A 16748-nucleotide genomic window follows, 5' to 3' on the forward strand; every position below is an offset into this window, starting at 1 on the left:
GAAAACCAATAAGCTAAACGTTTTTTTCCTGAGTAGTTTGCTAAGGGAAAACTCTACAGTTTTTAAGTGCTAGAAAAGTGTGGGAGCTTATGGTAATCATGCCATTAATAACCCAAAACTAGCCATCAGGATAAGTCAGAATGAGTCTATGGGTCTACAAATGATAAATTTAAAATGTGTCTTTGTTGATTGGTTGGGAAAGAGTCTTCAGCTAAGTCTGGTAAGGGCTTTAAGTTCATGGATGGCTCTAAAACCAGCTACAGGGTCATCCCCTCCCCCATGTGTAGAGTGACCATGTGACCTAGTGTACCTGGGACAGTCCAAGTTCATGCCTATTGTAATTATTATAAACAGTCAGTGTTGATACCTTCTCAGAAGTACTGGTGTAAGCGGAATTTTTCAACTGCACAGTGCCTAGGGTATAGTAAGGACTTGATAAATTATTAGCTCTAAAATGGTTTCTTTACTTTCAGCATTGCCAGTGCTAATTATAGTTCATGATGCAGTTGACATGAGCTTCTCACATCAGAAATTTGACTGTAGGTTGTTAGGAAGATACATTGTACGAACATTTGTTGCAAATGTGCACATACACAGATTCTGAAGGTCATAGGTTTCTGTCAGCTACTAAAAAACACCACCATATGACTTGAGAATTGACTTTAAATGGGGGAAATAACTCATGTGACTACATATGTTTTTCTAGAGTTTCTGATTGGACATTGGATAAAGATACCTTAGGCATATTGTTATCTACAGTTTAATAGTTTTTATAGGATTCTCATCACCTTGCTTGGTTTCCCAATGCACTTCTCCAGGAATTCTGCCTCCCAACACTGTTCACATTGTTTGAATCTGGTTTTTCCCTTCACGATTCCATTACCCTAAATGGGGGTTCTGTTGCTAAATGGGGGATGGAGGATGCTTAGTGCAGCTTAAACTGGAGACCTTTAAGCCCACCTGGTCAGGTGGTACTATGCTCTTGGTGCTGTCACTCTGATGGTTCTGTTAATTCTCCTTGTTTTCACACCTTCTACAATTTCTTTTATTTTACTTCCTTGACTCATTGTATTTCTATTAGCTAAACTTGACACCTCTCTTACTGTCTAAACACTTTCCTCTAAAATCACGCTACGGTCAGTACATCCCCTCAACAACCATCTCCAGAAGTGATGCTCAGATGCCTCCTAGGGCGTTAGCTCTGTGGGATTTGTATTCATGATACGCTCAGTCTCTCAGGAGGATCCAGAGAATGCATTCAGGCGCTCAGAATAACTCACCTGCCTCGGAGATACGGTATTAATAGAATTCTATATTCGGCAAGTGGAGTTACATGATGTTTAATCCAAGAATATTTGGAAGGATAATTGGGCTTAGGAAGATGCTTATTCATTCCCTCCCTGTGCCTCTCCCACCCCCTCCCCTCCCCGCACAGAATGTCAGGGAGGAATCTGTACCAAAGCAGCCTTGGAATCAATGAGGCACAGTTATGTGTTCATCTCGTGTGTTCTAATTCCAGCCCACTGCTTACACTGTTACTTAAGTCCCTCTCTCCTTTTTCTAACTAAATTTGGACTTTTTAAGGAAGCAGAATCAAATGGTTCAAGGTAAAACTCCAGAGATCCAGAATGTGCCGCCCTCCTGCCTGGCGGAGGCCTTGCTGGGAGGGCGGCTGCTTAGCCCCCATGGCCCCTGCTGCACTCGTGAGACTTGCTCTCCATGGATCGTGCACCTGGGAGGAAATTCAGAGATGAGCAGAAAATGAGACCAGCAGATACTCAGCCTGCCAGCCATGAAATGCTCAAACAAAAGACCAGGCAACATGACTCACACCTTCCTGAGTAGACAGATTTTTCCCTAGTGTGTTTTGAAAGAGTTGGCTGGTTTCTAGGCTCTTATGTGCATCTCACATAGTTGTCTGTCTAGAGGCAGACAAATATGAAACACACATATACACACTGTGCACACATCTGTGTGTGTACACTGAGGGGCATGGTGTGGATGGTGCTTACATTTCCAACAGCTCCTCTAATGATATGACTCATGTACGGTCACGAGCACCTGTTTTTCCAGACTGCTGCGACCCACAGAAAAGCTGCCACATTCGGTCTCCAAGGAGACTCCCGGGCCAGTTACCTTGGCAATGCATTCTCCCTGTCATCCAGCCTAATGCCTTGGGCTTGCTGTGGCATACTTTGTAGATACTCATAGGAACCTTGACTGCTCATGGTTTCTCTATAGGTTTATTTCTAGTGATTCCAGAAGTTGAGAATTTTTATTGTCTATAATTATTTTATCTATCCCCTGTCCACCTCTCCAGCTTGTGTCCTGCTGGTGACATCCTCACACACTTTCCTCCAACTACAAACCTCCCCACCCACCCCGTGCTTTGCACACAGCCTCTCCCCAGGGCCTCCCTGCAAGACTCCAACTTGAACTTTAGGTCTCTGCTGATGTACATTTCCTTTGGGAATTCTTTCTGAATCTTTCTAAGGAGGGTCAGATGCCGCTCCTATATGCTCTCGTAGAACCTTGTGTTAAATTAGCCACAGCACTTCCTGCACCGGGCTTTACCTACTTATCTCTCCAGTCCCACAAGAATGAAGGATGTGCTGTTTCCGGTCAGGAACTATGTTTTGTTCAAAAGTGTAGGGAAGCTTGTGTGTGTGGTTGTATAAACACGGGAAGTCTGTACCTGGCCGGCCAAAGACTGGCTGATCATGTCTTGTCTTTCTTCCCCTTGCTCTTGGCAAAAGAGGAATAATTTTTGAGGAAACTCAGCCTTGACCTCTGTCTTCCTCCACCCTCAGAGGTGTAGAGTACATCCAAATAAAAGTGGAATTCTCTTTTTCAAAATAATCACATTATTTTCATCACTGTACAGTTTTCCCTAAACAAGGGAGATCGGTAGTCAGCTAACGTTTTCCATGAAGAGTCACATACCGTCTCCGTTTCCTGTTCATTTTTGGTTTGGTTTTGTTTACAACCCTTTAAAAATGTAAAAATCTTTGTTAGTTCACAAGTCATGGCAGGATTTTGCCCTCGGGTTGTAGCTTTCCAACTGGTTTTAAAGCTTAGTGTCAATTTTACTGAGCCCTGTCACCGAGGTGTTTAAGGTAGCACTTAAGTGAGGGTCCCCAGCCCCATCTTCTGACCCTTGCTGACAGCTGCATAGCCTTTCTCAGCCTGGCTAGTGGATGGATGTGCCCTTCTGGGCTTTGGGATGGTCTGCTATTAACTTTGCTTCCTTCCTGTCTCCTTAAGTTTCAGGTCTGCCTGTCACTGGTCATCTTGCCTTTTCCTTTTGCCTCCTTCCACTGGGACTTACTTGAACTCTTAAGGGCATTAAGCTTCCTTCGGGCATTTATTTACTTTAAATCAGGAGAAAAGAAAGGCAACCAAAATTATTTTTTAAAGTAAGTTTCTCCTTTCACTAAACATTCTCATTCCATTCAGGATTTCTGAATGAATTCTCTTAAAAGTGTTTATTATACATTTGTAGTAAGTGTGCCCTTGATCATTAAATTCTTCCTTACTTAATTCTGGTGGGGTGGGGAGCAGACGTAACCAGGGCATAGGAATGTGCTTGCCAGCCCTGGCTGGGTGGCCCAGTTGGTACGAGCGTCGTCACGGAGCTGGTTCCTTCTCAGGGCAGGGGGAAGGATCTACGCCAAGCCCCTCTTGGCTTGTAGGTGGCTGCCTTCTTCTTGAGTCTCTCCACATTATCTTCCCTCTGTACAGCTCTGTGTCCACATTTCTTCTTTTTATAAGGACCCTGGATTTGGCCCCAGTCTAATGACCTCACTTTAACTCTATTGCCCATGTAAAGAACTTATCTCCAAATAAGCTCACGTTCTGAGATACCAGAGGCTAGGACTTCAACACATGAGTTGGGGGTAGGGACACAATTCAACCCGTAACACTAACCTCCCCCCCCCCAAATTAACACTTCTGTAATGCCTGCCAAATGTTTCCCACACATCGCCTCTGTAACCTTGCCTTTGTTTTGTGTGCCTCTGTCCGCGTGTGGCCTGGCTCCGCAGTGACAGTCAGCAGCTGCAGCTGCTGTACCTGGAGTGCGTCCTGTCGGTGCTCAGCAGCTCCTCCTGCTCCATGCAGCTGCACCGAGGCTTCACCGACCTGATCTGGTGAGCGCCCTCCTGCCGCCCCACGCCAGCCCCAGGGCTCGCTCGCCCAGCTGTGTCTGTGGGTCCTTCCCGGAGCCTCCATGACCTACCAGTCATTTCATCTGGGTGTAAATGTTTTTGAGGGAAAGTAGGAAGTTGCTTCGCTTACATGCACCAGAGAGAAACTGATGATTACTGTGACAAAATAGGCCCCCAAGGCCCTCTTGCATTTTGTTTACGTCATAGGATCATAAGACTCAGAAATGAGGAAGTTATTTTCTAGGTCATTCGTTTGTTCTAAAAGCATATAAAGGCTCCAGAAAGTTATGAAGGGGGGAGGGACAAGAAATATTCAACATTATTCTTGGCCTTACCCTGGTACATTCTCTCTCTCAACCTGAAAATACTAGTCACTTAGTCATAGTCAAGGGAGTCGCACGAGTGACAGGCATGCAGGCAGCCAGCTAGTTGTTCTGGGTTCCTGGGCTTACCCACAGGGAGGGATATGGATGATATGTGTCAAGATTTTAAATCAACCTCTCAAAATAATTTTGTTACTTGAAATGAAACTTTATAACTGAGCCATTTCACAGTTTGAGTCTGGTCTCTGGGTGTTTCTCTTGATATTTTGTTTAGTTAACCCTAGCTTGACTGATGAGAAAAAAGTATTTTATTCATATATCCAGAAATGATGGAGAGATGTGGAAAACTGGGGCAGGACTTAGCCAAAATAGGAGTAGGGAAGAACCCAACTGTATAGTCGTTTGTGTGGCATCTGGTGTTTGCACTCAAGATTGTATTCACATTTGATCCTTAGGCTTGTAGTGAAACTCATTTTTCTCCCCACCTCTTCCCCAGGAAAAACCTTTGCCCTGCTCTCATCGTGATCCTGGGGAATCCAGTTCATGACAAAACCATCACCTCTGCTCACAGCAGCAGCCCCAGTGCCAGCACGGAGTCCGACTCTGCGTGCCCAGGAGTTTCCGACCATGGCCGGGGCTCGGGCTGTTCCTCCACCGCCCCTGCCCTGAGCGGGCCCGTGGCTCGGACCATCTACTACATTGCAGCCGAGCTGGTGCGGCTGGTGGGGTCGGTGGACTCCATGAAGCCCGTGCTCCAGTCCCTCTATCACCGCATGCTGCTCTATCCCCCACCGCAGCACCGGGTGGAAGCCATCAAAGTCATGAAAGAGGTAGGAATGCCACCCCTGTGGGCGTGGGGGTCCTGAGCACAGTGTTTTCAAGCAGGAAGCACTCAGAAGATGTTTGCCAGTCACCTGCTAGGACTCAATTGCTACCACACTGTATCCAGTAATGGATAGTCTCTCTAGGGTTGAGGGGTGTACCAGGTCTAGCTAGTCTCTGTCTCCTGCTTGTTGCCTTCCTTTTGTCTTTCTGGACTAAGGTTCATAAATCACCACTGTCGGCAGTTTTCCCACTCTCTAATGACTCCTGAGTGTCTCTCAAGTCTGAATTAATCTGCCCAGTTTCTAGACGGTTCTGTCTTCATTCTCATTTCCCATCCTTTCCCGGGATCACCCTGATTCCGTCTGACCAACCCTGCTCTGTTCAGTTCCCACCTTCCCGCGTCTATTCAGAGCCCTCCTCCCCGGGTCCTGTTGGCCACTTCCACTTCACAGAGCTCAGTGGTTGATTACAATAGGCCAGACACTGCTGGCACCTCACTTGAGCTTATTTACAGCCTCCCTTAGGAAGATAATATGCCAGTTTCCAGGTGGACAACTGAGGCTCCATGAGAAGTTGCTACGCGCCCCAAGTCCTTGTGAGTAGTGGAGTTAAAACACGGATCCAGGTGTTCTAAGTACAGCTGCCTCTTTGCTGTCAGAATCCTGCTCTATGGCCCTGCTTCCTCAGACCACTGATTTTGCTCTGCTTCAAATCCCATCCCACCACTTAGAACTGATTCTATGCGGCAGCACACTGGTTGGTTTGCAGCTCAGTGTGGAACAAACTTCTGGTCTCCTAAATATGTTTCTGTATATGTTGCTTTTGTGTTTCCCCTGGTACCTGACACTGCAGTGCTTGAATCAGAATAAGCGTTTAATATATTTTGACTGTGACAGATGGGCCTGAAAACAGACTATCTGCAAAGAGAGTATTTTGTAAGCAGCAGCAGCCTCACAGTTGACAGGCGCTGGAGTTGTTGCTGCCCGTGGTAGAGCCACTTGATACCTGAATGCTAAAAATACTTTGCCTCCAGGGTGTGTAGGTGTCTAAATGCATTTTAAATAACTTCTTTACTAGTGCAAAGGAAATGAGTTATGCTGTCCCCTTTTTCATGGGCGATCTAGCTTCCCAAGGTTATTTTGCAGGCAAGGCTGGGATTAGACGCTAGCACCTGAGCAGCAGGTCCAGGCAGTGCTGCCCCAGAGCACAGCGGACTGACGTGGGCCGGGTGGTTCTGAAAAGCAGTGCCGGTGAAAGCACCGACAGTTTGGGAAGCTTGGTAACCTAGAAACCAAATGTGCTGGGTTTATGTACACAAAGCCACCGGGCATCCAGGATGTTTGTTTAGCCTTTTGGAGTTTGAACCCTGGTGCGTTATTTCCTGTTTTCTTTGTAATTTGTCACACTGCCATGTGCACCCTGTGCGTTTTAAAGACATGCAGGAAAGTTTGTTTTTCAAAGTCTATTTTCTTTTCTGTTTCCATTTCCCCCCCAAATGATCAGTAAACAGAAAGCACACCTTGCTTCCCTTTCTCTCTCCCATAGTTTGGCTTTAGAAGGAGTTTCCTTATCTTTATCAGACCTATGACACCCAAACCCTCATTTCATATCCCTCATTCCCACCCAGAGAAGCTGACATTGAACATGTCTTCCCTCTTGTTAACTATTTGTTGAGGGTTCTTCATAAGCCTAATTATTCAGTCCCCTTTCCCTCCACATGTTTTTGGAAACAGCTGAGTAATAAACACAAGATTAATGTAGAAATTGATATAAATAATCTAATTTATTACTGGTAAAGCTAGATTAGAGAATGTAATGGATCCCAAGAGAAAGTGATATTTCCCACTCCATTGTTCCTGAAATGCATCTGCTCTTCTAGAAGAAATGGGCCAGCTAGAGGCCACTTCATTTGGATGTAGGCCTGGCAGTGTGTGTGTGTGTGTGTGTGTGTGTGTGTGTGTGTGTAGGGGGGATTTCAATGTCAAAGAAATAGAATGTGGAGAAAAAAGTGGAAGCTTCATTTCTTTGCTGCCAGGAGAGCAGAAGTTACCAATTTCTGGGGTAAAAAAGAAATATGGAAAAAGGGGAAGAAGAGTGCCCCTTAAGATATAACTTTTTCTACTTAATATACTTTTCCTGCAAATATAATTCACTTTGAAATTAATGGACATGGCATAGGATACTAGTTCCAATACACTTAATTAACCAGTCTTTTTTTTAGTTAATTTAGCCTCAAATTGAAATTTTCCATAAAGAAATTTCTACGATATGGAAATAAAAATTAATACTGAACAATTATGAAAATTCTATACATGAAAATTTATAAGATGCAGCCAAAGCAGTGCATTGGTTATTTATAGCTTCAATTGCTTATATTAAAAGATAGTCTAAAATTAATGTTCTAATTCTTCAACTTGGGTAGTTAGAAGATAAAGATTTGATTAAATTAAAAGAAAGCAGAAAGGAAAAATAAGAATAAAAGCAGAAAGTTATGTAACAAAAAGCAAATGTAATATAGTAGATCAACAAAGTGAAAAATCCCAGAACTCTGAAAAGACTAAGAAAATTTAAAAACTCCTGGCAAAGCAATCAAAAAATTCCAGAATTGTTAAAAACAAATGAAAAAAAATGCACATAACTATAGATGTTATAAACATTAAAGAAGGTATTAAGACAACCTTAGGCCAGTAAATTTAATAATTTAGATAAAATCAATAAATTTCTAATAAGTAACACAACCTTTAAGGAGTTGGCTCATGACGAAATTGATTGACCTAAGTAGTCCCATTATCTTTAAAGTAACTGAATCGGCAGTTAAAATCTTTCCATTTAGAAAAAATTACTGACCTCGTACAGCTTTAGAAACATTCCAGGAATGGGTAATTCTAATATGGGAACTTTTCCAGAGAGTAGGAAGAGGGAGTACTTCTCAATGCAGTTTTTAAAGCTAACCAACGTGATAGCAAAATAAGACAGAGAGAGAATAGAACAGTTAAATTACAGGCCAGTCTCTCTGAAGAACATTGATGTAAGTGCTTTCTAGTTCTGTGCTGTAAAAAAATTTGAAACAGTCCTCAGAGCATTATCTTGGTCTAAGCCAGTCCTGAACTGAGGAGCTGGGAACGCATGTACACTCTACGTCAAGAACACCCAGATCAGTTCTATTAAGATTTGACTTCCAAATAGCGATGTTTCTCCTTACACTGTATCACTCAGTGGAGAAAGTACATGTTCATTTGAGCTCACAGTTTCAAAACCTTTTTTCATTTTATTCACTTTTCCATTATTTCCCCCCCCCCCTTTTTAATTACAGCTACTTGGGAGCCCACAGCGTCTCTGCGATTTGGCAGGACCCAGTTCCACTGAACCTGAATCCAGGAAGAGATCAATTTCAAAAAGAAAGTCTCATCTGGATTTTCTCAAACTGTATGATACCTTCTCCTTTTTAGGTCTCTCTTGCTTGGCAAAGACTGCTTCTCTGAATGCTCTTGACTTTGCTTTGAAATCCCTGAAGTTGTATGAATCTACACTATATGAAATGTGACTATTTAATAACACACCCACAGGCCATATGAGAAGGCTTATCCCAATTTCTTATAATCATATAACTTTCCGTATTTTCATTTGACTTAAAAAACCCAATGTACAAAATGAACTATATGAAAATTATTCATTGGGCTTATTTTAGGGAAAACCTTTTTGAATAAATTACAGTAGCTATAGGATTCCTCTTTTAGTTATAGGACTCCTTTCAGCTATAGGATTTCCTTTTCCCCCTAGAAAGTTAAATAGTATCTGATTTGTAGGAACTGTATTCTCATGCATTCTCATGCTCAGGAATATGTTTATTTTATAGAAGATGTGCACATTATCATAATCATAGCCATTATAACTGTTTTCTGTTTGAAAACTGAACATAATACAGTGGTGAGATGATTCATTACCTGCCCTTGTGAAGATGATAAATTCCCACCTGGAATTTTGTTTCTACCCAAATAAACCGGTCAACCCCAAGAGTGTGATTCGAGGAGGGCCACTTTCCCTGGAGGTTTTCCTCTGCCAGCCTGAGCATGTTAGTTTCAGTTACATTTTGCCCAAACCATTCAATTTCAGGTAAACTAGAGCATATGTGTTGAATACTATGCTGTTCACCAGCCTAACAATCCTTGTTCATTTTGGAGCATTTTGCCACGTTTCATGTATTGATGCCACTTTCTCCTTTGAACACTTTTAGCATCATGGATGGCATGACCGAAGCGTGCATCAAGGGTGGCATTGAAGCTTGTTACGCCGCCGTGTCCTGCGTCTGCACCTTGCTCGGGGCCTTAGACGAGCTCAGCCAGGGCAAGGGCTTGAGCGAAGGCCAGGTGCAGCTGCTGCTGCTGCGCCTGGAGGAGCTGAGGGACGGCGCTGAGTCCAGCAGGGACTCCATGGAGATCAACGAGGCCGACTTCCGCTGGCAGCGGCGCGTCCTGTCCTCCGAGCACACGCCGTGGGAGTCGGGGAACGAGAGGAGCCCCGACATCAGCATCAGTGTGACCACTGTCACGGGCCAGACCACTCTGGAGGGAGAGTTGGGTCAGACCACACCTGAGGAGCCCTCGGAAAACCACAAGAATGGCCTCAAGTCCCCGGCCATCCAGGAGGGCAAGGAGCCGCCGAGCAAAGCGTCCGAACCAGAGGCGGGGGACCAACCAGACGTCGTTCAGAGGAGCCACATGGTTGCCTACCCCGACATAACGAACTTCCTGTCGGTGGACTGCAGGATGCGCTCCTACGGGTCGAGGTACAGCGAGAGCAACTTCAGCGTGGACGACCAGGACCTCTCCAGGACGGAGTTCGATTCCTGCGACCAGTACTCGATGGCAGCGGAAAAGGACTCCGGGAGGTCTGACGTGTCGGACATTGGCTCGGACAACTGCTCCCTGGCCGATGAGGAGCAGACCCCTCGGGACTGCCTGGGCCACAGGTCCCTGCGAACCGCCGCTCTGTCCCTCAAGCTGCTGAAGAACCAGGAGGCCGACCAGCACAGCGCCCGGCTGTTCGTGCAGTCGCTCGAGGGCCTCCTCCCTCGGCTCCTGGCCCTGCCCAGCGTGGAGGAGGTGGACTCGGCCCTCCAGACCTTCGCCTCTACCTTCTGCTCAGGTGGGCAAACAGTTTTTCCTGCGTAGTCACCGAGAATATTCGGGGCAATTTGCCTTAACGGGCAATGACTGTCGTGCTTGTTTGAGGTGCTTCTAGCGTCTTAATGAACCTTTGGGTTTCTTATATTTAAAGAGAGTGAAGAAATGTAAGACTTACTGGTGGCGGTTTGTTTGAATTGTAGGCAGGTGATGGCTGGAATACATACTCTGAGGGCGATAAATGCATAGTGTGAAATGACGGACAAGAGGTAACTTTCTAGAAAACTACTGCCGACTGAAACGGGCAATCTGTGATTCCCAAAACACTGGATTCTTTTGTTTGTTTGTTTGTTTGTTTGTTTGCTTGTTTGTTAATCCTTCCCCAAGGATATCTTTCCCATTGAGCTTTAGAAACAGTGGGAGGGAGGAAGGCAGCCCTGACTCCCATAAGTGTTGCAAACTGCTCAAATTTGACATGTCTATAAAACGTCCCATTGGACCCAATATGTTGTGACATTAATTTTTACATGTAGAAATCAATACGTTGAAAAGAGACATCAGAATCTTTTGATTGTTTCCAAATACAGTTTTTAGTGATTGTCTGTTACTGTGCTAGTCGTTTGTCTTTAAATTGTAGTGACCTCCACAGTGTTTTCACCAATTAGGAGTTGGTCTGTTTCCAAATTACAGACCCATCACTCTGTGGTCTTGCTACCAATAGGCTAACTCTCCTCAGTGTCCGCTGTGGTTTAGTGGGTCACGTTGACTGTCACTGTGGATCAACCAAAGCCACCAGATGCTGGCCTAGGCCACCTCTGGACTGAGGCAGTGCTTTCCCTCCCCTTGCAAGTGTCACCTCCAAGATGGAAGATTAGTAAAAGAGAAACATCTATACCCATTTGAGGCAGGGAGATGGCCAATTTCCTTTGTTCACCCAAGAGAAAGTTACAAAAGTGAAAACAGGAGAAGGGAAGAAGACAGTTTCCCTGAGTCAGAATCATTACTTACTTGATGTCAAAAGCATTAAACCTTGTTTTGCCAAAAAACCCCATCGAGCATTTGTCCCTGACCAGTCACCAGGGCCTTCCCTCTTGGGTGAAATCAGACTCAGCATTTTCCAGGGACCCCCTGTTCTCAGACAGCTAACATACATACACCTGAAATGAGCCTCCTTATTTCTGTGTGATTTAAGGGAGCCTGTTTTTGGAAAGCAAAGACAGTTTCTTGTGGTCGGGGAGTTTGAAAACTTTCAGACCAACATGGGTTTTATAAAGGTGGCAGTGGGCGTAAGCTGCTGTAGCTGCTGAAATGCCTCCTGATCCTGTGTAGAACAGTGGCACCTGCATAAGGTGGCTCCTTGGGGACTAAGAACAAGAGCTAACCTCACACAGCGATCGATAGAGGGACCTGAGCACTTGGCTTATAGGTCGCAGTCCCTTAGGTTCATGGTGTTCAGTTATGATGGAGAGACCTACTCTGCCCGAATGCGAGCCTCGCTGCGAGCCGGGGAAGCTGACACACCACTGAACCCTGGAAATCTACACTAAGGAAGCAAACTCAAGCAGAGATCGTATCAGAATGCATAAGGCGGCATCATTTCACAGCAAAGATGTTAGAAATAACCTAAATGCCCCCAAATAAGGGAAAAGTTAAATGAGTTATAGTTCAGTGGTACCTGGGTTTTCGAATGCAGTCCGTTCCAGAAGACCCTTCGAGTCCTGAAACATTCGAAAACCCAGGACTCCGCAGCCCACGGCTGGGCCTCAGGATCTTGCCCTCAGCGGCAGCCGCGTGGCGTGTTCCACTTCCGAGACGTGTTCGGAAACCGAAGCATTTCCCTCCGGGTTTATGGCGTTCGTAAACTGAAATGTTCGCCGACGGAGACGTTCGAATACCGAGGCACCGCTGTACATCCATTTATGATGTCATGTAGTCATTTAAAATGAAGTTTTCAGATAATATTTAATGATATGGATAATGGTCATAATACAATTTTTTTTGCTTTAAACATTTTTTTATTTTTAATTTAAATAATTTTTATTTTCAATTATAGTTGCCATACAATATTATATTAGCCTCAGGTGTATGCCCGTGATTAAACATTATGTAGCTTACTAAGTGATCATCCCAGTAAATCTAGTTATACCCACCTGACACCATACATAGTTATTACAATATTCAAAAGGATTCAAAATTGACATCAAAATGTTAATAGTTATCTCAGAATGGTATGATTACAGATTATTTTTATTTTCTTCTCTGTAACTCTTTCCAAATTGCTAAAAAAAATATTCTTATAGCTTCTGTCATCAGAAAACTAGAATCATAGACTTAAAGAAATCTGTTATCAAGAAAATCACATAATGTGATTACAAAGGTTTAAGAATTTGACAATGCACAGCAAGCTGAGTGGGTAGAAGAGCGTTCTTGCACATAGTGGGTAGGAGGGAGGATTGGTATAGAACTATTTGGAAGGTATTTTGGTTGCATCTATCAAGATATGTCTTTATTCTGTTCTTGGGAATTTAATCCCATGGATACACTTGCAGAAGTGCTAAAAGTTACTTCATCCTTCTAGCTTTTGTCGTAAAGAACATCTTAATAACAGAAGGAGAGAATGAACTTTATAGAACACTGGGAAAATAAAATAGAATATGTTAAAGGCTGTAGTTCCTATAGTTGGTCACCTCAAATTTGAGGAGTACTATTACTTTTGGAAAAGTATGTAACTATGAGTTACTGCACTGAGTGTCCTCCATGCATTATTGCATCTAGTTCTCATAGCAAACTTGTTCATTCAATTCTTATTCATTCATTCAGCGAATATTTTTGAGGGTCTACTATATGCCAGGCACTGTTTTAGGCACTGAGGATTCTCCAGTGAACAAGACCAACCAAGTCCCACCCTCTCGTAGATCTTACATCACAGTAGATAATAGTAGTGGTGGCAGACAATAAACAAATTATATATTAATATAATGCTGGGTAGAATAAATGCCATTGAAACAAAGAAAAAAAATCGGAGTGAGGAGGAAGAATATTGCTGGGGGGAAGTAGTGGGGAGCATGTTATTTTAGATAAAGTTGAAAGGGAAGGTCTCTGAATAGCTGACACTTCAGCAGAAACTTGAAAGACTTGATGAGGGAGCAAGTCATCTAGAGATCGGGAAAACTATTCTGGAAAGTAGGGAAAGCAAGTGCAAAGGCCCTGAGGCAGACCCAGGCTTGGTCAAGGAACACAGGTTAGTGTGGCTGCAGTGAGTGGGAGGAGAGAGAAGGGGGAAGTTGGGTTTTCTTTTATTGTGTAGGAAGTCGTTGAAGAGTTTGAGCAGGAGATACACATAGCCAAATAGTCTGCCCATTTCTGGGTAAAAAAATTGAGACTTACAGGATTTAGGTGAATTTACCAAAGTAGCTAGGGAGTAATGCATCAAGATTTGCCCAGGTAGACTGACTCCAGACTGTATGCTCTGCCCCACCAGGCTGGAGCTATAACTGTTCCCAAAGACGCCTTGCTGGCTGTCATTGCTTTACAGAAATGTCCTACGCGATGCATGTTCCTGTCACTAGCCTTGCTTCGTGGCTCTCCATAAGCCAGTCTTGCCAAGTGCGCTGTCTGCAGTCCCTGAGGCCTCTTGGTCTTCCCCTTAGGCATGATGCACTCCCCAGGATTTGACGGGAACAGCAGCCTCAGCCTGCAGATGCTGATGAACGCGGACAGCCTGTACACGGCTGCGCACTGCGCTCTGCTGCTCAACCTGAAGCTGTCCCATGGCGACTACTACCGCAAGCGGCCGGCCCTGGCCCCGGGCACGATGGTGAGTGTGGCTCTCCACCCAGACCCTCCCGGGACAAGAGGGGGCCTCTGCTGGAAAGCCGAGCGTCAGTGCCCCGCGAGGCATGGCGCTGTGGGGGGTGGAAAGAGACGTGATGGAACCTGTACAGCGCGGTGAGCCCAGCACACTCACCACCTTGCTCCGGAGGGTGCAGGGCCCCAAGTGCCTGGAAACGGCTGCCTGCCAATGGCCCAGGAATTTCAGCTGGTGGCTTTATTCAACACACACATAAGACACATTCCAGAACACACGATCAGCAGGTTACGGAGCAGCGAAGACGTGCAGGGAATGGTCCCCTTGGCTGATAATGAAGGTGTCTTCTACAAACACTTTTCATTGTCTTCCAAAATGTACCCAGACCTCCTCGAGACCCAGAGATAAGCTTACTCATTGTCAATAACAAAGCACCTCCTGTAAAGTATGGGGTCGGACGGACGGTGCTTATCCTGTGGCCGGCTTCCCTGCCCGAGCTCAGTTTGTGAGCCTAATCCATGGAGCTGCTCTAATCCATGGAGCTGCTCTAATCCATGGGGCTGCTCTGATCCATGGAGCTGCTCTGATCCATGGAGCTGCTCTGATCCATGGAGCTGCTCTGATCCATGGGGCTGCTCTGATCCATGGAGCTGCTCTAATCCATGGAGCTGCTCTAATCCATGGAGCTGCTCTGATCCATGGGGCTGCTCTGATCCATGGGGCTGCTCTAATGCATGGAGTTGCTCTAATCCATGGGGCTGCTCTAATCCATGGAGCTGCTCTGATCCATGGGGCTGCTCTGATCCATGGGGCTGCTCTGATCCATGGGGCTGCTCTGATCCATGGAGCTGCTCTGATCCATGGGGCTGCTCTGATCCATGGAGCTGCTCTGATCCATGGGGCTGCTCTGATCCATGGGGCTGCTCTGATCCATGGGGCTGCATCAAGGGTGTCAGCGGTTGTTCATCTGCTTGATAACATGTAGATTCCCAAGGGTCAGTGGTGGCTTCATGAGTATAAGTATCTCTTGAAACACCCATGTATTTTCAGGGAGTGCATTTCACCTCTGCTGCTGCTGTTGGGCAGTGAGGAGGGGCCCTATTCAGTATTTCTGTGCAGTTTATAATCCTTCTGCACATCAAGAAGTAAAAAATATACAATGTGGTATCCCTAATCCTTCAGCAGTGTTTCTCCAAAAGATATAAAGGAAAGGAACTTCATGAAGTTTGGGGCTTCTCCATCTCAGTTCCCTCCTACCCTCGGTCAGCAGCGAGGTTTTGTTTTTCCTACGAGTGCTGACTCGGGGGACGTGGGGAGTAAAGTGGCAGCGGAGGAGTGGAGGAGCCTGTGTGCTTGCAGGGGTCAGATTTGGTCACCTTCTCCTGCGATCCTCTCTGCAGAAAGAGTTCATGAAGCAGGTGCAGACCAGCGGGGTGCTGATGGTCTTCTCCCAGGCCTGGATTGAGGAGCTCTACCATCAGGTGCTCGACAGAAACATGCTGGGAGAGGCTGGCTACTGGGGCAGCCCTGAGGACAACAGCCTCCCGCTCATCACCATGCTGACCGGTCAGTGGCTCCTGACGCGGCTCCGTGCCGCTCGGTGGGGTGGGAGTGCTCACTCTTCAGTTCCCCTTTCAGAGATGCAGTGGTGTTTAATTCAAGCAGTCTTCCCCGGCAGTTGGTGACAATTTCAGAGAAATGTCATGAATTCACCTCACAAGAGTTTTCTGAACTTTTTCCGTGTGGGACTCTGCAGAGCTCACTGTGCCCCATTAGATTAGGACTTACTTAGCCCCTGTATCTGTTGGTGGCAAACTATAGGCCTCTTCTGGGATATGAAGTACTTTCTGGGCACAACACCCAGAATTATTCCTGGAAATTCTCATGTATTAATAGGTAACTATTATCTGTCCTACTCTATATCACTCAGTACTCTTGGAAATTTGCCAGTAATGTAAAATGATTGATTTTAAACTTGGCTTCATTCCCATTTCTTGCCCATACCAGAGGTTCTCCCTTCCCTTCCCAGCTGTACCAGAAATTAAAAATAATGTCAAGTAGTTGTCCGGCATCTGTGTCTTCAGTGTGCAGAGTTTTAAAAATCCCACTTAACTATTAAAAATTTCACATGAGAGCACAGAGAGCATCGTGGGGTGTGGTCATGAAGCAAATTTTTGGCAAAAGCAGCCATTCGTGGCTTTGCATGGCTTAACCATGATGTCAGGTAAAGATCAGGGAGTGCTCAAAAGTTTGGTCATCAGTAGCCTTACTAAGTGAGCTCTGCAGGCTTGTCCTCCATTTGATCTGAGCTCCCAGGCTGGTTTCTGATCTGAGCGATGCCATCATGGCTTCAGCTCACAGGTTATGTGGAGTATGGCCCTGTGTCGACACCTTCCCTGCCCTCTGCGTAGTGCCACACGTCCTCACACAGCTCAGGGTGGCTCTGCCCCAGGCAAGGCACACTGACAGGAAGGAGCAGGACTGGGGAGGGACAGCAGGGTCC

At 45.5% G+C, this 16748-nt stretch overlaps 1 protein-coding gene across 2 annotated transcripts in view; it reads left to right on the plus strand.

Moving 5' to 3' along the window:
- ARFGEF3 (ARFGEF family member 3) overlaps positions 1 to 16748 on the plus strand; it is a 116170-nt gene that overhangs the window by 60910 nt on the left and 38512 nt on the right. For both annotated transcript variants that reach the window (XM_087817641.1, XM_087817640.1), the window contains 6 exons: positions 4044 to 4148; positions 4986 to 5319; positions 8628 to 8740; positions 9549 to 10459; positions 14088 to 14254; positions 15646 to 15811. In XM_087817641.1, the coding sequence (XP_087673767.1) occupies positions 4044 to 4148; positions 4986 to 5319; positions 8628 to 8740; positions 9549 to 10459; positions 14088 to 14254; positions 15646 to 15811 (1796 nt within the window). The remainder of the gene's footprint in view (positions 1 to 4043; positions 4149 to 4985; positions 5320 to 8627; positions 8741 to 9548; positions 10460 to 14087; positions 14255 to 15645; positions 15812 to 16748) is intronic.

The sequence above is a fragment of the Miniopterus natalensis genome, chromosome 5 (assembly GCF_054644295.1).
Source record: "Miniopterus natalensis isolate mMinNat1 chromosome 5, mMinNat1.hap1, whole genome shotgun sequence".
NCBI lineage: Eukaryota > Metazoa > Chordata > Mammalia > Chiroptera > Miniopteridae > Miniopterus > Miniopterus natalensis.